The following is a 22,810-nucleotide window of genomic DNA, read 5'->3' as shown; positions in this document are numbered from 1 at the left end:
CTCCAACCCTTAACCTCCCAACTACTTCCACCTCCTCCATGGAAAAATTTGCTTATATGCCACTAATTTAGTTGCATTTCAAATATTTACCATTATGTCACATATGTTAGTGAGAGAGGTGTAGCATTTTATCGAAATGCAGTTAAATTAGTAGCAACTGGGCAAATTCCTCAGCCCTTTTCTCTCTCGCCGATGGGATTTGCGCAGCAGTGGAGACCTCCCTCGTCCTCGAGCTCCACCTGGCATCGGTGCCATTGTGAACCCCCCACCGTATTTATTCATGGGTGCCTTCATAAGTCCGTCTTCCCTCCATAGCAATGAACATGAGCACGTCCGGTCGAATGCAGAAGGTAAGCTCACCACTACTTTCAGCCGGTGAAGAGGACGACACCTAGTGGAGATGGTCGAGGAGCGACTGTACATGCTTCTGGCCGAGGCTGTCGAGCTCGAGTGTCTATTCCAAGGTTGTAGCACCTTGTCAACATGGTCTATGGTAGCCACGAGTAGTAGGGCGACGACCTGTGGATGATTCAAAGGAAGGGAGTGTTGGAGGAGATCGAGCAGTCAAATGGATGAGGTCATCTGAGGAGGAGATCATGCGACCGAGGGAGGGTTGGAGCATATGGGGTCGTCGGAGTAGGAGCTTGGCTGGGGGTGGCCATGTTGGATGGGTAAGATGCTAGACATGATGGATGAGTTGGAGAAAAAGACGAGGACAATGTTGTTCAAATTTTTACATAATGACATATGTCAAACGTTAGGTAAACTGCACCGGCCCGATTTTGACTTTTGTAGTAGTATTTTTTAAAACATACAAAATTGTAATGGCATAGAATAAATTTACCCTAGTAAAAAACGTTACTTCCAAACCCAACACTCGCTAAAGCATGGGTGGGGCCAAGATTTGCCTTGCCAATAATGGGCCCACATGCTATGTAGAGAGAAAGGAGATAATTGCCTTACCAAAATTTGATCATCAAGCATATGCCTTAGCCAAAAAAACAAATGGCTACAATCTTGCCAAATCTTGCGTCATGCCAAGTTTTGGCACGAATTCAAATGGTGGCCAAACTGTGTTGGCATTACCAATTTTGGGTAAGGTTGGCTTTGGCTCCCAACCAAACAGCCCCAAAGCTCTTAACACGTACGAACATTTGGGTTCAAGGAAATATTACTTTTTGTTACAATTATTTTGTCCAAAGATGTCAGGTACGTGAGCGAAATCAGACGGGTGATAAGTTTGAACCCAGCAAGGCATGAAAATAATAGGGCAACAAAAAAGCTTCCACCAGTGCTCAATATGCTTATATCAGGCAACAACCTCAAGCAATAACAATTTCGAGTGCGGTGAATTAACTGAAAAAATTCCAGTGCCTAGCGTACACAAGTATAAATCAACATACAGACATACAGATGACTCCTCTACGGGCTCTGTGGGGGACAAGACAATGTCTCATACATATATAGTCACATAGCCTAGGTACAGACACTTCGTCAGTAAAAAAAAGTAGGGGTAAAAATACATTAAACTAGATAAGATCATAACCCAATGCCTTAAATTAGAGGATCACAAGCCCGATACGGCTTGTAACCTGACATCTATTTACATCTTAAGATGTGGCTTGATCCTTAATAAAATGGTATCGATGCTCAGATCAATCAAAGGCTCCTAAGAATGAAATGTGTGGTGCTGGTTCAGAGACGAGGGGAAGCTCTCGATCAGCTATTGGTATTTTTAGTATCAGGCGGGGGCGGTGCTGGCCTGCCATAGAATACTGTTGCCACAAATCCAGTGGCGGGCGTGCCCACCGATGACCGCACTCGGCCCTTTGGTCCTTTGTCGAGCCAGCAATCCGCTAGGTCGTGCAGGGTCATCCCTGGGCTCACTGGCTTGCCACCGCACAATAGCTCCACCTGCAAGCACACCTCGTTGGCTCCGGATGAAATTAGGAACAAAATGGCAGCTGTTGCAGTGAGCCAGTGGCCAATTATATTCTCTACCAGCAGTAACTATGTTTGTCAAAAGAAGCTTGAATGCATTCAGTTACTCAAAATTTGGGGCTACTGCACTTATGGGACCTATATACATGCTCGTTGCCTCGCTACCTTGTTACCACTTTGGAAGTAATCAGGGTTTTGCTGTATTGAACAAGGAACAGACGATGATTATGGACATTGGGCACTACTGTTTGTTAGCTTCTGTAGATGACTAGATGTTGCTCAATGCCAACAGAATGACAGGACACTCCCCAAAGTGGAACCAGCTTCAGGGAAGTACCGTTTGAAAACAATAGGTTGGACTTTTCTTGGATCTTTCAAATATAATCATGAAATGATATGTTTTATTTTTTATTTTTTTTAAAACTTGATCTAACGAAGTGCAACTAATTGGTACTCCCTCCATTTCAAAATACAAGGCATATTAGGATTTTAAAAAGTCAAACTTCATAAATTTTGACCAACAATTAGTCAAATTATGCTCATGTTTAGTGTACAAAAGATATATCAATAGGTTCGTACTTCACATATCATTTAATAAGATGTTGGTTTTATAACAATTGATAATATATTATAAAAGAAATTCAATAGTCAAAGTATACTATGAAGGACTTTCTCAAATCCTAATACGCCTTGTAAAAAGGAATGAAGGGAGTATTGATTATCATTAGGACAAATAAAGACAAACCTCAGCTTCACTTGAAAGATTAAGTTTCTGCACAAGGTACTTCTGTATGAAGGAAGCAGGCAAATCGACATCCCTAGGTTGAAGGATAAAAGCATCATGAGCTAGTGCAGAAAAACAAATAGTATTTTGAGCAAGAAAGCGCGAGATAACTCACTTGATCCTCAAAAATTTTGAAGGTACCTGCGGTAGAGGAGGCTGTCCTTTCCTGAAATGAGTGTAAACACAACAGCATGATTTCAAGTTTCCTTTAAAACAATAAAAGAAACATTGTAAGACAAGTCTAGTTTCTCACTGGTCAGAAGCAGCAACAAGGTAAAACCATAATGCTCGCAATCTCTTCTTCTTATTAGCAAGCTTTGCCTTGATCTTTTTCTGTTTTCCCTTTAGAATTAACAAATTCTTGGTTCCAGTTCTCTTCTCCAGATTTCCATGTCTTGTCAACTGCTTCTTAGTCTTTGCTTGACTAGCAGGAGTCCCATCAACTGCATCGTCAGACTTATTTTCAGTTCTATTTACATCCTCTGAAATAGATTTACGAGGGTTTTTATTTTTAGCAGCTCTAAAGTGACAGCCCAAAGGTCTCCATCCCCCAACTTTCTTTGTGATATTACTGCCCCGCAATGTTGAGTGCTGCATATCAATCACAAAAGGAGCAGGAAAATAAGAATTAATAACAAAAATTATTTATGAATTCAAATCAAAGACATGAATTTAAAAACATAAAACAGCACAGACATTTGTGTCATTGCAGATATTGAAGGAGGCTAAGATGTGGACAAGACTTCGCTAACAAATAGTGCAATTGCATCCCATGCATGTAGGGCTGGACGAAAAGCTCGAAGCTCGCGAGCTAACTCAGCTCGGCTCGTTCCAAAATTTAACTAGCCGAGCCAGAGTTTTAGCTCGTTTAGATAACGAGCCAGTTTGCGAGCAGCTCGCGAGCCAAACGAGCCAGGGTCATCATCTGCATCATATCGCTCCCTTTCACTGTGGTCATTAGTTTGCTCATTGGTCATCTTCATCTTCGATAGAGAGGCTCCTCGCCAGCCTAGTTGACTTTTTATTGGTCAGTTCTTCGTTACGATGCAACTCTTATCTTTTTTTCTTCTCCCATCAATTATTCCTTCAGGCTTCACATGCACAGACATATGTGTGGAGAACGTTGTTATTTTTTTTTGGAGGAATGTTTTGTTCCAGTAGTAGAACATATATAGGTGGATCTGTCTGCTTCTGTGCTGCATGTGGATTTGAAAAACATTCAGAAGAGATTTAGCTTACAACAATTATACCTCTAATTAAACCATACAAAGAAGTACTATAATTGTAGATGTCATTGCTATTCTTGTATGATTTTATCGATGCATTTTCAGTGGATGTTTATATTCTTTTCATCCTAGTAACGAGCTGCTCTCTTAAAAAAAAAAAGTAATGAGCTGCTCGCGAGCCAAACAAGCCGAGCCGAGCTGGATTTTCTGCTCGTTATATTAAACGAGCCAAATGAGTCAAGCCCAAACGAGCCGAGCTCAAACGAGTCGAGCTGGCTCATTATCCAGCCCTACATGCATGCATAGATCACATTCAGGTTTCATGGAACCTTAACAACATGGACACGATATTGATACATATGGAAAACTATTAAGGTTTGAAATTAAAAATAACAAGACTGAGCATGCAACACAAAGGAGAAATAAAAGTAGAAGAGTAAGTTCTGTCACTACATACACATATGGGTACACTAGTGAACTTTTTCAATGGTGAGATTTAGGGTGTGTTTGGATCACCGAATGGGGGTGAATGTGACCATCCTGTTCAATTTTTGGGGTCATCCCCATGTTTAGTTCAATGGATGAAACCCGAATGATCTCATCCACCCCGTGGGAATATTCCCTCCATATCATGTACCACGTCATTCGCCGAAAAAAGTTGAACGAACTCATCCAACTTCCTCCGCTCGATTCGTTGATCACATCGCGCTAGCGGCCAGCGGCTCGGGGTGCTCTAACTACAGCTAGAATGGGTTCCTGCGACCACCATGAGGCACGAGGCAGTAGTTTAGCAAATAGAGGTGGTTGGTGGCGCGTGCATTTTAAGCCGCAATGGCCAATTGCGGAGACAGACGGCTACAATGGCGTCGCAAAAGGATTCCAGTGAAGGCGATGAGATCACGAGGGTAGAGCATGGCATGTGGCCTATAATGGCAAGGCATCGTTGGAGAAGATGAATTTCTGTGATGGTGGCACCCAAGCCATAGTGATGTAGATAAGTTTGATGTAGTTGGATATCTACAGAAAAAAAAATCTATTAAATTGAATGGTCCATTAGAATAAGTCTTGTGATGAATACGTTACGACATGGTAAATTTTGATAGAAACTGAGAGCACATGGAAATCGGGATTGGCATCATTGTGTGGGCAGTCTACAACATTTCCAGGCAGCCATGAACTTTGCAGGTGGAGGTAGCTCAGGGAAGATAACGAAGCGCCGTTGGATCTCAATCTAAGGGTAAAAAGTTAATGAGTTTTAGTAGTTCTGTCGAATATCTAACTGTGGAGTATATACACATAAGGAGTATATCATATACAGACATTATATGTACAACACATATTAGGCAGCTCCAGATATCACGAAACCGAATCAGCGGTGCCTGATACATCCGAAATCAAGGAAGTACATACTAGGAAGGTTTAGATTGGTTACTGTTAGGAATTTAGCGGAAGTATCACCAAGATCATCAAGCTAAGCACAAGATCAACACACAAGACACGATGTTTTTTAACGAGGTTCGGCCAAGTTGCCTACATCCTCGGGGCATGACTACGGGCGCTCCTCCCCAATTGTTTCGTCTTGCTATGGTTACAACGGTGGTGTCTTCTATTTAAAGACCCGGAATTAGAGTTCGACTACAACTCTAATCCTAGTTCCACCCAATTACAACTCAAGTCTATCTGTAACCTACCATGTACACATATTCGACACATATTCCAACAAACTCCACCTTGACGAATATGCACGTCAACTTGAGTCTGCCATGTGTGAACCTCTGTGTACCTAGACTTGAGCCGTCTATCTCTGCTGCTCATCCTGAACAGTCCGACGAGGATGCCTCGCCGCTAGGAACGTATTCCGCAAAATTTGCAGCTCCCACCTTCATGACTTCACCTTTCAACTTGTATTGATGACCTCCCATCTTCTCACCTATCATCACAGTCTTGCCATCCTGCATCACACTTAAGGTCTTCTTATCTGACATCGCCTGATATAGCCAACCTTCTCCATGCAGAAATCCAAGCGATATTAGATTCTTCCTAAGTCCTGGCACATGCCGCACACCCTCAAGTAGCACTTCTTGTCCATCATACATCTTTAGTTTGATATTGCCGACTCCCATAACACGGTAACCCGTGTCATCTCCCAAGCGAGCAAGACCAAAATCACCTTCAGAGTATGAAGAGAACCACTCCTTGTTTGATGTTGCATGATATGAACTCGCCGAATCTGACAGCCATGCTTCACCACAAGACTTTTCACTTGATAGTACGAGAAGATCACCATCGCTATCCGAGTTATCTTTCTTGGAAACCACAATATTTGACATGCCCTTCTTCAGTTCTGGACAATCTTTCCTTACATGTCCCCAATCCTTGCATTTATAGCACTGTGGCCCCTTCTTCTTCTTTTTCTTGTTAGTCTCCCTGCCTCGATCACCTTTGACGAAAAAAGCATCTCCAGATGAACTCTCACCAGCATTGTTCTTCCTCCTTTGCTCATGAGCAAACAACGCCGTAAGAATATCATCCACTTTGACTGCCTCTTTACCATACGTCAATGTTGTGACCGAGTGCTCATAAGACCTTGACAAGGAACACAGAAGAATAATCGCCTTGTCTTCATCATCAATTGTCACCTCCACCTTCATAAGATCAGCGACAACTTGATTAAAGACGTTTACGTGCTCAGCAAGATCTGACCCCTCCTGCATCTTCAGCCCATACAGTTTTTGCTTCAGATACAACTTCCGAGTCAATGTCTTGGACATGAATTGATCATCTAATTTATCCCAAATCTTCTTAGGTGATGTTTCATCCATGACATGGTACATGATCTGATCGGAGAGACAACCTTATTGTCGTCGCCGCTGCTTATGCTTGCATCTCTTCCCACTTGTCATCATCTACCGTGACTAGCTTCTTGTCGCTAAGAGCCTTCAGGATCCCCTGCTGCGCCAGCAAGTCCTTCACTCTTGTTTGCCAAAGCCCGAAGTTGCCAGTCCCGTCAAATCTCATCACCTCGAATTTGGATGCTATCGACGCCATCTACCTGTTGCCGAAGACCGCCGAATCCCACTCACGTGTACCTCACGTGTGCTGAACGCGCCTTTGCACACTCGTGGACGCACCGCCACGCACACGCCGAACCGCGCGTACGCCAGCCTCGTACACCGCTCGTGCACGATCCGCCACTCTCAAGCCCCGTCGAAACCAACGCCGCTTGCACACGACGAAGCCGACCCGCTCGATCGCCGCCCACCGTTCGCCGTCAACCGCCACAAGCAACGGTTCACGAACAGTCTGATTGCAATTTTCGCAATCTCGTGGACTTCCTTCTCTGGTTGCCTTGCGTTCTGCGCTTCTGTTGCTGGACACCTCTGCTATTTATTTACCTGACCACGTCGGTACAGAAGACCAACTCGGTTTCAATACGTCGCATGCGCACGACAGTCAAATCCAACCCGAACTCGATCTCCAGATCGGCCACATCCGTGAGCCAACCAACGTCCGTCTGTCATCATTGACTATCCCCAGCAGCCCACAAGACTTTCCCACGCGTAACCGAACCGAATAACCACCGAGCCCATGCCTTGATAGATAAAAAAAACGGACAGCCGCACGCTCTCGCATGCAATCCATCTGCATGCATGCATGTCCACCTGGGCCCGTGATACCCTCTCACATGCAAATCCATCTGCATGAATATGCATGCATGTCCACCTGGGGCCCGTGAAACCCTCTCACATGCAAATCCATCTACTCCATTTTTTTTTTAATTCTCTCACATGTGACATGGCTCCCAGCATGCAAGATTCTGGCCCCAGCACTTGAATTACCATGCCATGCACATCTGACCGCATGCAAAACATGGGACCCACCTCTCCACATGCAGCACGTGTCCGAGCCGGTCCCACATGCGTCCGACGCCTCTCCTCGTGCATCAACTCCCATGCGCCACGCTGCCTGGGACTTCCTTTGCATGCCTGTTTTATTCGGTCTCATGCATGCATGCCTTTTTTTTATATATTTATTTGGCCTCATGCATGCATGCACCTCCATAGCAACTCACGCATAAGCTGCAAACCGCATGAGCCAATCCAGACCGAGCCACCTCTTGCATGCTTTGGCCTGCACTCGACTCCACGCGCCGTCTCCATCAACATACGTCTCAGCTCCGTCAGCACGCGTGCGCTATCTCCTGGCCGTCACACGCCACCACGCAAGTCGCCACAGCCAACACGCCAACGCCACGCACGAGTCCAAACCGATCACATCGCGCCTCCCGAACGCCTTCACAATCTCTGAAGTCCACCGTGCGCTTTCGTCACCGCTGTCGCTGCTTCACCTCGAGCAAAGAACAGCCGCTCCGATCTAGATTGACCGCCCGTCAATCAAACCGTGAGTCGAAGCCGCCGCCTTGTCCGCAACGTCTTCCAGTCGCACCGTCGAATCTGGTCATCACGTCTGACCGACCCCTATCGAACAGCAGCCCCCAGCCGCTATCAACATGATCTCCACGTCTGGACGGATCCCCATTGATGCAGCCCATCGGATGGTTCAAGCCACGCACGCTCGAAGTGTCCGAATCCACCGATCGAGTCGTCGATCGCCGCCATGCTCCACCTTGCGCCGTCCTTCTACAGACCCGTGCAAGCTTTGCGCGGTGTGGAACATATCCTCGTGCCTTTCCTTGATCTTTTAACATGGCTCTGGTACCACTTGTTAGGAATTTAGCGGAAGTATCACCAAGATCATCAAGCCAAGCACAAGATCAACACACAAGACACGATATTTTTTAACGAGGTTCGGCCAAGTTGCCTACATCCTCGGGGCATGACTACTGGCGCTCCTCCCCAATTGTTTCGTCTTGCCATGGTTACAGCGATGGTGCCTTCTATTTAAAGGCCCGAAATTAGAGTTCGACTACAACTCTAATCCTAGTCCCACCCAATTACAAGTCAAGTCTATCTGTAACCTACTATATACACATATTCGACACATATTCCAACAGTTACTCAACTCGATAAGATCATTATTCAAAATAGATCTATCTACTTAGACATCAAGGAAGACGCTCCCAATCGACTACGACTGGATATAAGTCTGTACCTCACCCTTATATAAGGCGGAAAGGCTTGGAGAAAAAACAAGAGAACAAGAGAGAGGCAAGCATCAAGACCCCAATAGATGAGCTACTGACAACTTTAGTCCTAAGTTAGATTAGATCCGATCTACTCCTTGTAATAGTTTTAGCCACATTGCTTATACTCGAGATCATCAATATACGGCGGCAACACTCCCATAGGACGTAGGGTATTACTCCAATCGAAGGCCCGAACCTGTCTACATCGAGTGTCTCGTCTCGTGATTAATCCCTGCACTCGAAGGTACCTAGTTAATTTATAGACATATTGTCGGGAACTAATCTTCGACAGTTGATGCGTCAGGTAGGGGCCTTCTTCTGTTTTGTAGGATTAATCATGCCTCGAGCTCACTTTGGCGCCGGTCTCCGACACCGGCTTCTACGACCACTTCAAGTCGACGGTGGACATCTTCGAATCCCCTCCCGTCGACTCGAAGATCATCTTCGAAACTATGGTTTTCCGTTGGGACGATCAAGATGGACTGATCCACACCGGTACCCTCGTACCGCGAGGTGGGACATCTCGAGTGGGATCCCGCGGAGCCTAATGTTCTCCACTGCATGGACACTGAGAGCGACGATGACTCTAACACTAACCAGAGCAGCCGGACAGATCGATTCGTGTTTATGACCAGATGCTCACGACTGAATTGCAGTTCGGATCACCTCGAGTGGAAGGTTACTCCGAAGAAAGGCAGGAGCAATTACGAGCGGACGACATAAATTTACTCGAGGAGTACCGAGATTGAGCATCTATTCGAGCAGCTAAGTATCAGCAGGCGTTGCGTAGATATCAAATCTAGAGAATTCAGCCCGGGAAACTCGCTGCTAGGGACCTCGTCCTACGAAAGGTGCAGAAACAGGCCCAGCACCACAAGTTATCGCCTAAGTGGGAAGGACTTTACATAGTAGTAGAAGTCACTTGGTCTGGATCAGTACGGCTATCTACTCCAAATGGCGAGATACTCGAGCACTCGTGAAACATCGACCAACTCCGAAAGTTTTATTTATAGAAAAGGTAGATTACAGGTAAGTCGATTACATTCGATTACATTCGATTCGGTTAGCTACTCGATTACATAATCTTTCCCTTTTTCTCTAATCCGTGTGGCTAGTGCAAAATTAGCAGAAAGGATCCGTCTACCTCTTGCAAATAATGAAGATCCACCACATCCAAAAGTTTGGAAGCGTATGGACCCTTATTCACTCTTGAACGAATCGAGGAACCTTTTTATACTCCTCCCTCGGGCGACAGCTGATCACTCCAGGAATCGACCGCTGACCAGCATAAGGGCCAGGAAAAGTGGCCAAGACGAAGGCCCTGCTGGAGCTGCTGACCGGTGCCGGTGATGGCGAGTGGTCTTCTGCGTGGCGCGAAAGCAATATGGCGGTTGTCGACGGAGAAGACGACCGTGCCTCCTTAGCCGACAATGACTCGAAGGCTCCACCGCCGAAGACCTCGATGGCGGCTTGGTCGATGATCCGGTCGAGATCATTACCATCCTCATTCCTCTGGTGTGGAGCACTGCGCCGTCTGTCCTGAAGCATAGGTCTTGATGTAATGGCGAACGCACTGAGTGAGGGGACGACGACGATCTACGATGTGCGTTTCTTCCCTCTCCTTCTTAAACCCGCCACTCGAGTCCTCATCATCGAAGGAAGTGATGATGACCTCAGGAAGTACCATGGCGAGAGGCCTAGCGGAGAGGACAACTTCGAGTCCCCTCTATTTATAGCGGGGGAAACGGGTCGTACTGTGTAAATGTAGCCGTCAAGATCCGAAACGATGGCGTCCCCTCGGGCGCGTAGCGCGTCTGGCGGAAGTCGAAACGTTATGGCTTGTCTCGTCTCTACAAAGAGGGATGGACGGCCATTACGACACGTCAAATCAATGTTGCGGTGAAAACGAGCACAAATGGGAGTTGAGTCTTTTAATGCCCACCTACCCGGCGGTTCGAGTTTACTCAATAACCACATTGCAGTTAAAACCATAACGCTTGGGGGCTTGCATTCTCGAGAATTTAGTCGAGAACGAGCTTTACTCTTCGTCCGACTTAGTCATCAAGTACATAGTCGAGAACGAGCTTTACTCTTCGTCCGACTCCGTTATCGAGTACATAGTCGAGAGCTATAACACTGCTCTCTGATCAATGGTACAAGTATATCCTTTTCTACTCTCCGATCGAGTAATTTCTTCTTCGACCAGAGTCGGGGGCTACATCATAATACCATATTTCTTTTATATGTTTTTTGCAAAATTTTATCTGGCTCTGCGTCGATCATGATAAATAGAACCAACGGAGGCATGTGTTGAGTTAATGACAGATAATTGTACCTCATGAGGCATAACGACACAGAGATTGTCAGACATCTCACGCCTAACGGCCAAAAGGGTTCCGAAGTCCTAGTCTGCCTCGCGTGTGCTCTCTATCGAGTTCATGTTTTTATACTGATCGAATGAGCAAATTGATAAAAGTTCGCAAAAATTCGATACGCTCTTTCTTTTTCTAGTTTTGTATTAGTCTTTTCCTCATTATTACGGTCTTCTCGAGTATTCGAGGGTCGCGCATCTAATGGCTTATCTAGTTAAGATTTCAGGTGTTGACAGATACGTAATCGTATGGTCTTGAGAACGATGGCAACATGTACCTATCAGTTATTGCATCTACTTATGCTAATCCTATTTTATCGACAAGGGAATAGCAGACAAAAGGATAATAGACTGGCAAAAATGTAATATTGTTGCGGCCATTCTCATATTATATAATATGTTTAACAAGTGTCAGAGTAGAATAGATCATCAGTCCGAGGGACTCCCCTCACTATCATCACTAGGCAGACTAAGCCTCAACGACTCAACAAAGGCTGTAACCACCGGCTGAATGCTTTCAACAAGTTTTGCGGCCTCCTCGGTAGTACAATTGAACCCGACTGTCACCAATGAGGTATCGAGCGTGGGATTGTAACTCTTGAGGATACCTAGCAATATGACGGCGCTTGCAAAGGCTGCTTGGGACATAAGGTCGAGTGTTTGCTCCTTCAGCTCTTGAAGAGCAAGGACAACAGCATCCCTTTCAGTCATCATGGCATTCTTTTCAGCTTGCGCGATGTTCACTTGATTTCTGAGTTTCTTCCGATACTTACCGTCATCGTTAATTTTCTTCATTACGTCAGAAGTTTTTCCTTGTTGTTACAGGAGGACTCAAGGCCTGAAGAAGGTAAACCAGAAAGTAATTTTTGTTAGTCACCCAATAATCAAATCACACACTTGTGATCAGGGACAGACTTACGTTTGATTTTATCCCTCTTGGCTTCGAGCTTCTTGTGGTGGTTAGCCTCGACGGCAGCTACCTGAGTGCTTGTAACCTGGAGAAGAGCCTTTATCGCTACCCACGGGTCATTGGTTGGGATCCATATTGAAGTTTCGTTTCCCTTGAGCTGCGGGTCTTCTTCAGGCGCACTTGAGGCAGGATCTCTAGTCTGAGAAATTGGAGCTGAGGCTGAGTCAACCGGGGAAGTCAGTCCCGGATGACTGATCGATACGCTGGCAGCCTGGGTTTGCGCCTCAGTCAATAGTCTGCAATCAACAAAATAAGGGAAGAAGAAATGAAAAGACTGCCAGTCGAGATCAGGATTCAGGACAAACTTCTTTGAAATTGGAAAGTGCGAAATGATGCTTGACTTTGGCCTTTTTGTGGTCACCTTTTTCGTTCTTGGACCGGCAGGCAGAGCCGGTGGAGGAGTTACACATGGACCAGGTAAAGCCAGGTCATCAGTAGCCTGCAAAGAACCAGATGATAAGAATTTATTATCGAGTGAAAGTATGACCAACTAAAAAGCAATAATTCGACTGAAATTACCTCTCTAGTCGAGTCATCAGGCATAACGGTCCCTCGAGTTAGCGATTGTGAGGACGCGCCAGACGTCCCCTAAAAAAGCCACCCATGCAAATTCGTCATTAGTAGAATGACCGAAACAAAATCGATAACTCGAGAAGAGTTACCTTTTCGACCGAGTCATCGAGAGTGACGGTTGCTCGAGTACGCTCGTTGTCCCCTAACAAAAGGCCACTCATCCAAACCGAACGTATTCAAGTAGCTACTTGATAATTTGAAAGAAAATAAGAAGATAATAAGAATTTTGATTTTAGTACCCGAGGGCTCCTTCGCTTGCGCTTGAGAGGACTCGGATCAGGCAGCAGGTGAGAAGACGAGGACGATCTCTTCGATCGAAGAAACCCCTCGACCTCATTGGTTGATGCTTTCCCCTTGTCAACAGCATCAGCAAAAGAAGTGCCGTCGAGATCAAAGACCTCGCTCGAAAGGATATGTTCTTAGCGGAAGATTGGAGTCTGCAGTCATACAGACAAGTCGGATCAAATAGACAATAACCGGTCCTACTTTTCCATTAAGAAAATCCTTACATCTAGTCGAGGATTCGCTAAGGAATAAGGCAGAATGCCACCCTCCGGTGCTTCGGAAGAGAAGAGCTTGTTCAATCGAACGGTGACACCCTGTGCAAGCAGGGCTAAAAAAGAGAAGAAAGGTTGTTCGACAAAGCTCGAAGGTTATAGCAAAAAGAAAATGGCAAAGTGCTAATAAAATCTCTAGCCACATGCCACCCAGTTAGGCCAAATTACCTCAGCATGCTAATCCTGTTGGCGAAGTAGGTGGTGTGGTCGGACTCTTGATGCTCGTGTCAAAAAAGATTTTAGACGGGGAAAATACCTCTAAACACTAAAGGAAAACCAATCGGGTCGGGATTGGAGACTTAAAACCAAAGTTTTTTTAATCCTTCGACCAGAAGGAGGTTAGGAGAACCAAGATATAGAACTTTTTTATTCCACTCCTCAATTGGAAACCACACCCGACACATTTATTCTCGGTAATCCTTTTCAGTTTATAAAAGTACTGAAAAAGATTTAAACTTGGCTTGATGCCAAGGAAAGCCTCACATAGATGAACAAAAACACTCAGCATGGTGACGGAGTTGGGGTTCAGGTGGTGAAGTTCAATTTGATATCGATCGAGCACATTAAGAAGAAATTTGGATGGAGGGATATTAAATCTGCAACGTAAGAAAGACTCGAAAACTATAAACTCGTGCTCGATCTTGCAGGAAGGAAATCTCTCACTAGATGACGTCCTCCATTCAACCAGGCTGCGCGGCGGCACCACTCCTTCTGCTTCGAGTTCCGCCAGCCGAGATTCTTGCATAGCCGAGGGTGTCCAGGCCTTGATCATGAACCGCGCTTCATCGTACTGATCGGGCGAGGCACCGACGGCTGCTACGTCTGACCGCTTCTCCGGGGAGGAGGAAGTCGAGATCTTCAAAGATGAGCTGGGATTCATGGATCTAAACTTCTTTTAGCGGTGGTGCGTACTCGGAGTCAGATGTCGACCATTTAAGTTCTTTAATCTTTTTCTTTAAGTCTTGAGTGCAGTTAGCCGTAAGACGCTTGACCCGACTAAGCTTCCACTCGATACTCGAGGAAGGATCCGTTCATACTCAATTCTTTCAACTATGAGCCTGATCCACTTTACTCGACCAAGCTTAAACTTGGTGATACTCGAGTCCTCTCCTCCTGGGTAGAGTTAGGGGGCTACTGTCGAATATCTAACTATGAGATATATGCACATAAGGAAAATATCATACACAAACAGGGTATGTACAACACATATTAGACAACTCTAAATATCACGGAACCGAATCAGTGGTACCTGATACATCCGGAATCAAGAAAGTACATACTTGGAAGGTTTAGATTGGTTACACAACGCGATACGGTTAATATTCAAAACAGATATATCTACTTGGACATCAAGAAAGACAATTTCCTATCAACTACGGCTGGATAGAAGTCGTTACCTCACCTCTATATAAGGCGGAAAAGCTGAGGAAAAAAAACAAGAGAACAAGAGAGAGAGGCAAGCATCAAGACCCCAACAGAGGAGCTGCTCGGCAACTTTAGGCCTAGGTTAGATTAGATCCGATCTACTCCTTGTAATAGTTTTAGCCACATAGCTTATACTCGAGATCATCAATATACGGCGGCAACACCCCCACAGGACGTAGGGTGTTACTCCAATCGGAGGCTCGAGCCTGTATACATCGAGTGTCTCGTCTCGTGATTAATCCCTACACTCGAAGGTACCCAATCAGTTTACGGACATATTGTCAAGAACTAATCTTCGACAAGTTCCATCCCTTCAACCAAAAACTAAACCGAATTATCCATCTCTTCAACCAAACACACAAGAAGGATCATCCCATCCCATCCAATTCCATACAAGTTGGTTCCATCCCATACCATCCACCCCATACACTCAACCAAACACACCCTTAGTGAACTAGAACCATTCTAATTCCCTACTAAAATTCAGTTAATAAGGAGATTCAGTAAAAGAAAAGCTACATACCAAAGAGAGGTTGCGTAAGCATGAAGCTTTCGTTCTCCTCTTTGTCAAGCATTTCTGCATAGACACTTGAGGAGCATGGATTGTCAACGAAGATAACGATCTTTCTTTCCTCTTGATAGGTGATGTAAATGGCGATGTGACTTCTTGGGCTTTGACCTTCTGTTTTTTGAAAGGAAATATCTTCGACCTTACATATTGTAGGCTATGATCAACTCTGTACAGAAAATCAGTTGACATGAGCCATAAGCTCAAAAATAGATCAAGTACCTTTTAAGAAAAACTAAAGTAACATAAAGAAAAGTAAAACTTGCTTGTAATATGTTGCTCGACACTAAAAGGAAACAATTAACTAGAGTTGAAATTAGTGGGTCAATCTTAGCACTGCAGAAGTTATAAAAAAACTTGAGCATATTCACAATATTATGGTCAGACTGTTGGAGGAACTACAATTACAGGATAACCAAGTAAAAACACTGCATACATGTAGCATGTTAAGACCATCCAATAGACAATGTTGAACAGAAGGAGATTGAACTGAATGCTAGCAATTCAAATGATGCAACCAGTACAGCGCAGTGATAGCATTGTGAAAGCAAGATGGTCCAATATGGCATGGTGTTGCATCACTGCATGCAAGAGAATGTCAAAAGCCAGGATGGCACACTTGCTATGGTAGATCATAAAGGTCGTAGGATAATCCTTGTGTTTCGCTGTTTGCAACAGTAAATCGGGTACTGTAGCAGTAGTACCTTGGTAATTGTGGGAACAGTAGGCCGGTTGCTGGCCTATAAATATGAGTGACCCCCCCCCCCTAAGGTGTGCCGAATGCACCGGATCATCCAGTGCACCGGATGGGAGTTCGAGAAGAGCTTCATCAAATTAGAGGTTGTTAAGCAGCTATAAAAATTTGGATGTCAGAACAAACATCAGAAGCTGTTATCAGTAAGAAAAGCATCGAATGTGCTTCATCCGATGTAATCCGTTAGTAGTTGTTTCTAACTATAGGCTTTTGGATGTTGAAATAAACATCAAAAGTTGTTGAAAGCGAGAAAACTTTCTGTGTCCAGTGTGTGCTCGCGTGTGTTCTATCAACCCACCTCTCGCAAGATCTGAGTCTAACAAAAGGCTATCTCACTTCTAAATACTAGTGAGGAGAGGCGTTGGAGAAAACATTATCCCAGATATGGTATATTGCGGACTTGCACTAGCTTACATGCATTAGCATTGATGCCATAACTCAAAAGGGACAAATTTGCAGTGACAAAACAAAAAATGCAATAACATCTCGAGTTGGTTAAAAATGCGTCAAGATTATGCAATACCACAAAACAACAATGAATATGAATATTTCAAGGAAACAGAAACAAACCTGAGCTTCTCCAGTGGAGCACAGCCCAAAGCAATGCTGCAAGTAGGGCAGTAGCAGACTTCCTTATTTATGAACTCCTCAGATATGCACTTCCTGCAAACTGGCAGAGGCACAATCATGATTTACAAAGAAAACTTCTTGGAAGATGCAAATTTAATGAAGATAAATAAACACTAGTGCAATATTGTCAATAGTTATGTTAGGAAATTAGCCATGAGCCGAAAAACAGATAGATCTACTGAGATGATGCACACGATCACAGATAACGATGTTTGTTAACGAGGTTCAGCCGAAGCCTACATCTCCAAGCATAACTACGTGCACTCCTCCCCAACTAGTAACACCGACTGCTTTCCGGGGTCCTGGCAGAACCACTGTTGACCCCTGCGAACCTGTCGCTATATCGTCATGGTTACAAATAGCGGTTCTCCTCTCATATTTATGAGGAGATTTGGATACATGAGTCCTACTAGGATTCCGCTATATACCGATAACGCAACTCCAAATATTATACGTAACCAACTCTGTACAATTATTCAACACATATCCAACAAACTCCACATTGGTGAATAATTTGCCACCTTGAAGCCGTTATACGTAAACCTCTCTGTACATCATACTTGAGTTGTCGCCTTTGCCGCTCAATTAGAGCTGCTCGATGAGTTTTACTCAAACGCATCACCTTCCAGAGACATTACTATCCCTGCCCTTCAGACTCCATGACTTCACCTGCAACTGAGTACATTTCTCTTCTATCAACACCTCTTTGAGCGTAATCAGATTCCTCTTTAGCCTTGACACATGCTTGACTCCCTAAAGCACATAACTCAATAATATATCTTGATTTTGATAGTACTTTACTCCAACAGCATGGTAGCTCGCGTCGTCACATAGACTTCTTGAAGAAAACTACTCCTTGTTGGGCATCACATAGAAAAACCAACTAAATCTAACATCCACGATCTCAATTGACTGCTTTCCGAGTGACATAAAAATTATCACACTAGCATTGATCTTTCACCTAACTGTTTAGGTTACGATTCTCCGACGTTTTACACCGTAGCCTCCTGCAGTCCAAACCAACCAGATTACTCCAGTTGCAAGTAAAGATCTCCATAATCTCTACATACTTCCAATTCAGCCCTTGAAGCTTCTTCACGCCCATCGATCCACACTTTAGAAACCCGTACGTACAACTCGAATCGATCCGCATCCTTGTTGATTTTGAAGCACGCAAGCCCTCTCCAATGCCATCTTGCATTCTTTGCTTGTGCCACGTGTTGCCACGCCACAGAGAATAACCACCATCGGCCCTCATGCTCCTATGTCGTTGTTGTCAGTCTCTTCATCTCTGCTACCTGCAGTATGATTGGCTTGTCGCCACCAGCCTGTCCGTCCTGCACCACGGTATGTTCACCCTCCGAGTGAACTGTCTGCCAGCCATCCTTAGATTGTCTGTTATGTGCCCGCAAATTGTCGAGCCACTACCGTCGAACTCTTATTAGTTGCCATGCGCATCACAACCAAACACCGTCGACGGCCCATGCTCATCACAAAGCACCGCAACACTGGCCAGAGGTCTGGCTAACCGGTCGATTGTCTCTCCTCTTTCGCCTGTTGCAATATTCATCAGCGTCTGTGACCACTTGTCGCGCTCCAGCATCTGCACACATCATGTCTGCGACCTCCTGTCGCACTCCAACACCTATGCACCTCATGCACTAGACCACACGACACGCCTTGTCACCTGTACGCTAATCCATTCGACGCTTGACCAAAATCTCAGTCTCACCTCGCCGAACACCAAACTATTCGCCCTCGCCGCGAATTGTCTGCCCGAACTCGTCATTGAACCCACCTGTCCTCGTCAGATCACCTTGCGCCAAGTCACTGGCATACGCCCGTTGCCTGCCAGCTAGGTCGGCTCCACTTGGGCCACATCAGACCAACGTCACCCTCATGGGCCCGCCTACTAACCTACCGCATGAACCATTGCACACCCACATGTCCGACCTATCTCTGGCTTCATGTGTTGTGTCGTGCGTCCGTACGCCCACCTCAGGCTTGGCCATGTGGCTGCTCGCACCAGCCACGACCAAATACTCCACTAGAGCCGCTTCACACGTGCCCCTCGGTGGGTCACCAGCAGGCCAGTCACGCTCGTGGGCAGTACCAGCTCCACAGCACCAAGCCGCCCGGCCCCAGCCACGCGTGCCCGAGCATGACCCCGTCAGCACCCATAGTCCGTGTTTGTTCCATCAGCACCTTGCATGTATGCATGCAACTTGCATCATGCTTCCATGAGCCATCACATGTAGCTTGGGCCCCACAACATGATGACAACCATGCATGCTGTGTTCTCATGCAGCAAACCAACACCTGGACTCCACACCAATGGTTAGGCATGCCAACGCGCCGAACCAACCTGTGGCCACACCGAGCCGACGTTGTGTCCCGCTCTAACTCCTATTCACCCACAGCTCTATCTCCAATGCTCAGCCCCGAGCGCCAGCGCCCACCTCTCCAGGCTAAGCCGCTTGCTGATGGCGTGCTCCCTACCGACCACGTGTACGCCGCAGCTCCCGCCTCTCGTGTATTGGAGGAACGTGAGCTATACACCAAACCGGTTCCCATACAGGCTCAAACCGTCCGATGATCACACGCGCCAACACATCCATCATGCCGGCCGCACGCGCTATTGAAGTCGTACACACCTCCAATGACTAAGCCATCGCACGCCACCGAAACAGTCTCCGCGAATCACCTCGTGCTGCACGTCCGCAACTCCTCAATGACATTCGTGCCGCCCTCAACGACGATATCCAGCTAGAAATTCTAGCCGTTGCTGACGCTCCCGTACACGCCTATGCACACCGTGTGTCTGGGACGCCTCCGCGCCACCATCCACGTTGCACTGTCAGTACACCTGCGTCAACCCGCCACGACCACACATGCCTTGCCTGAGCGCACCGGTCGGCACCATGGTCCACCTCACGTCGTGTCCGCCTCGCACCGCCTGTGTGTGGCATGACGCCCTGTAGAAGCATAATCCTCGTGCCTCTGTGTGATCTTCCACGCAACACCTCTAGATCCAATACAACCATGACTATAATATCACTTGTTAGAAAATTAGCCACAAATAGAAACAACAGATGGATCTATCGAGATGATGCACACGATCACAAATGACACCAGAGACACGATGTTTGTTAACGAGGTTCAGCCGAAGCCTACATCCTCGAGATATGACTACGGACGCTCCTCCCCAACTAGCAACGCCGACCGCTTTCCGAGGTTCCAGTAGAACCACTGCAGACCCCTTTGAACCTATCGCTATGCCGTCATGGTTAGAAACAACGGTCCTCCTCTCATATTTATGAGGAGGCCTGTATACAAGAGTCCTACTAGGATTCTACTAGAGTCCTACTAAAATTCCACTATATATCGTTAATACAACTCTAAATCTTATACATAACTAACTCCGTATAATTATTCGACACATATCCAACAAGTTAAAGCCAGGCACTACTACCAGCAGCAGGTTCGACCAGGCCACCCAGGCTGGCACACCCAAAGAGGAAGGCGGCATGACTTGAGGATGAATTCACAAAGGATTCAAATTAGTTAGCATATCTTCCTCTGTTAGTTGAAAAATGTCAAGAGCTCACCCTATAAATAGGCTAAGAGAATGTTTAGTTATCAGAGAAATAAGAAAAGTCCTTCCCCCTATCCCTCTAGCGCTATGCCATAGCACCTCACCAAAAGGAACATAACATATTTGCCCATATCTTCTCTAGATGATGGTGCGTTACAAAATCTCCAGGAGAGGATATATGAAAACGCAACTATTTTGCCCATATAAGCAACTCTTGAAGCGTAAAACCCCATAATTCATGCATATGAACAGCTAAACATTTGCCGAATGCACATTAGCCAAAAAAGCCAGCTCTACAAACAAACTGAAACACTCACCAGAATCTGTGAAGGAACAGGTTGGCCAACAGTTTCTATTTTTTAGTGGTGTCTCCATATTAGAAATTTCCTCTCTTTTTTTCCAACTGCTACAGAAATCAAACGAACAGCCAACCTAACAGTCAATGATCAACAAATTTGCCTTGCTTCCCTATGATTTAAGCATTTGCTAATTTCATATAGCAAGCATCGAAAGATTACTATATTAGCTTTTACCAGGGTGTAAACTATAAAATCATCAAACCACACAATAACTGATGATGCATCAGAAGTTCAAGAGTCAAAACAAACACACTTGACAAAGTTCCAAGAACGAAGCTCCATAATCATCAGGCAAAATAATTTTGCTTTTCATGCAATGCGATTTACACCTATTCCTAACACATAAAGAAGGTTTGCAACGGTTTTTGCCGCATTAGGGGACCACTCTAGACAATATGGCCTAGAACGTGGAAACGCCGCCTTTGCCGTATTATAGAAGCCTCCCATCACCAAATCCCAATAAAACAACTTAAGTAATTCCTTCTAGGGGGAAAACACTTAAAGTGAATATTATAGTTAGCACACACTCCCGGTAAAAGCAGAATCCATGTGATTTCTCATGGATCACGGCGTACATACAGAGAATCAGCCACCGTCCATGCCAAAGATGACTCCTATCGCCTAAAATCCCTCATAAAACAGTATAAACGGTGAGCTCAGCCTTCCAGCCCCGGAAATCAGAACGTAGCCTCTCAGCAACAAACTTACAGAGCGGACGACTACGCCAATTTCACACACCAAAACAGCACATCTTTACCCATCTAAAATGCAATTCTCAACGCCTGGAACGACCGAAGCTGCCACCTTTGGCGCATCACCGCAAAACCCACACAGATCACTGCAAAAGTTCAAATCAGAAGCGCGGAACAGTCGACGGGGCCACCTTTCCACGCTTCGCGACGCACCCCAGAGCCACGGAAACCCACACAAAGACCTATGCACCAGTGCCTAGCGTGAGGACAGAGGAGGCGGGTGGAGCGGCGACTACTCACATGTGTGGAGGCACTCAGTGATGGTGGCGGCGTCGCGGAGGAGGCGGCCGCAGAGCGGGCACGTGAGGCACCCCGCGAGGACCGACCGCTTCACCCTCACGACGCCCCCAGCTCCTCCGCCCCCTCCCGTTCCAGGCGCCGCGGCGCCGGCGGCCGTGGTCGGCGCGGCGCAGACGAGCACGGCGCTGTCCATGCCGGCCGGAGAGGGCGAGGGCTCCCGGTGGCGACGCGCGCGGCGGCCGCGACGCGAGGGTTTCCCTCCCGCTCTCGCCCTCCCTCCCTCGCGTCCAGCTCGCAAGCTTCGATTTCCTCGGCCGCGTGGGTGCGAGCGACAGTGACAGCACGCCGCGCGCTTGCGCTGTGTGTGTTGGGTTTGGGTGGGGACGAGACGACCTGAGACCGAGAGTGACGTGGTGTAGCGGCTAGGCTAGTGGGCTTGGTTTCTGGAACCACTAGCCAGTGGCACAATCTCGCCGCTTCGCTGGTCAACTCTCTCCAGAAAAAAGTTCCTGAAAATTTGCCTCTTTTTAATTTCTCCTGAAAAAACTTCTGTGTTTTTGGCACTAATCACCGGAAGAGAAGAGAATCAAACCTAGGCTTGAGTAGTCAGTGGAGGTGGTTTACTCTTTGCTTATCAGAGTCAAATTACAAGTTTGCTCGATGTGTGTCGTACTAAGGTGAAATTGTCTTTCAGTAGTAGGCAATATTTTTGTCGACAGCGAGGCACATGTGGTGATTTCGTTTATCTTTAAGTTTTGTATCTTCCATCTTCAATAGATATTATACAAATACGTACGTCTATGAGTTGTATTCATGTTTAAAAAAATCACCTGAAAAGAAATATACTATGGGCTTTAATTACACATCTTCAGCGTTAGATGGGCTAAGTGGACTCGACCCTATTTTGGATCGGCCTGAT

The 22,810-nt window shown here is 46.0% G+C and overlaps 1 protein-coding gene across 2 annotated transcripts; it reads right to left on the bottom strand.

Moving 5' to 3' along the window:
* Positions 1 to 1,283: 1,283 nt before the first annotated feature.
* On the bottom strand, positions 1,284 to 22,263 carry LOC133913535 (E3 ubiquitin protein ligase DRIP2-like). 2 transcript variants are annotated; one of them, XM_062356709.1, is made up of 7 exons: positions 21,892 to 22,263; positions 16,886 to 16,985; positions 15,517 to 15,730; positions 2,979 to 3,316; positions 2,841 to 2,891; positions 2,687 to 2,759; positions 1,284 to 1,914 (listed from the first exon to the last, which is right to left on the bottom strand). In XM_062356709.1, the coding sequence occupies exons 1-7, from the start codon at positions 22,082 to 22,084 to the stop codon at positions 1,720 to 1,722; spliced, it is 1,164 nt and encodes a 387-aa protein (XP_062212693.1). In that variant the 5' UTR covers positions 22,085 to 22,263; the 3' UTR covers positions 1,284 to 1,719. The 2 variants fall into 2 exon arrangements, with proteins under 2 accessions (XP_062212693.1, XP_062212694.1); XM_062356710.1 differs by having other exon boundaries at positions 16,886 to 16,978; positions 21,892 to 22,027.
* Positions 22,264 to 22,810: the final 547 nt, after the last annotated feature.

Source organism: Phragmites australis, chromosome 3 (genome assembly GCF_958298935.1).
Source record: "Phragmites australis chromosome 3, lpPhrAust1.1, whole genome shotgun sequence".
Lineage (NCBI taxonomy): Eukaryota > Viridiplantae > Streptophyta > Magnoliopsida > Poales > Poaceae > Phragmites > Phragmites australis.
This window is presented reverse-complemented; position numbering and strand designations above follow the sequence as displayed.

Bases quoted from the DNA above. Each gene is read 5' to 3' on its own strand.
- LOC133913535 (XM_062356709.1), bottom strand. From the start codon at position 22,084: ATGGACAGCGCCGTGCTCGTCTGCGCCGCGCCGACCACGGCCGCCGGC. The intron at 3,317-15,516 runs GTATGTAGCTTT...ATTGATATGCAG, and splicing joins GCTTACGCAACCTCTCTTTG to CACTCAACATTGCGGGGCAG. The intron at 2,760-2,840 runs GTGAGTTATCTC...CCTTCAACCTAG, and splicing joins TCAAAATTTTTGAGGATCAA to GGATGTCGATTTGCCTGCTT.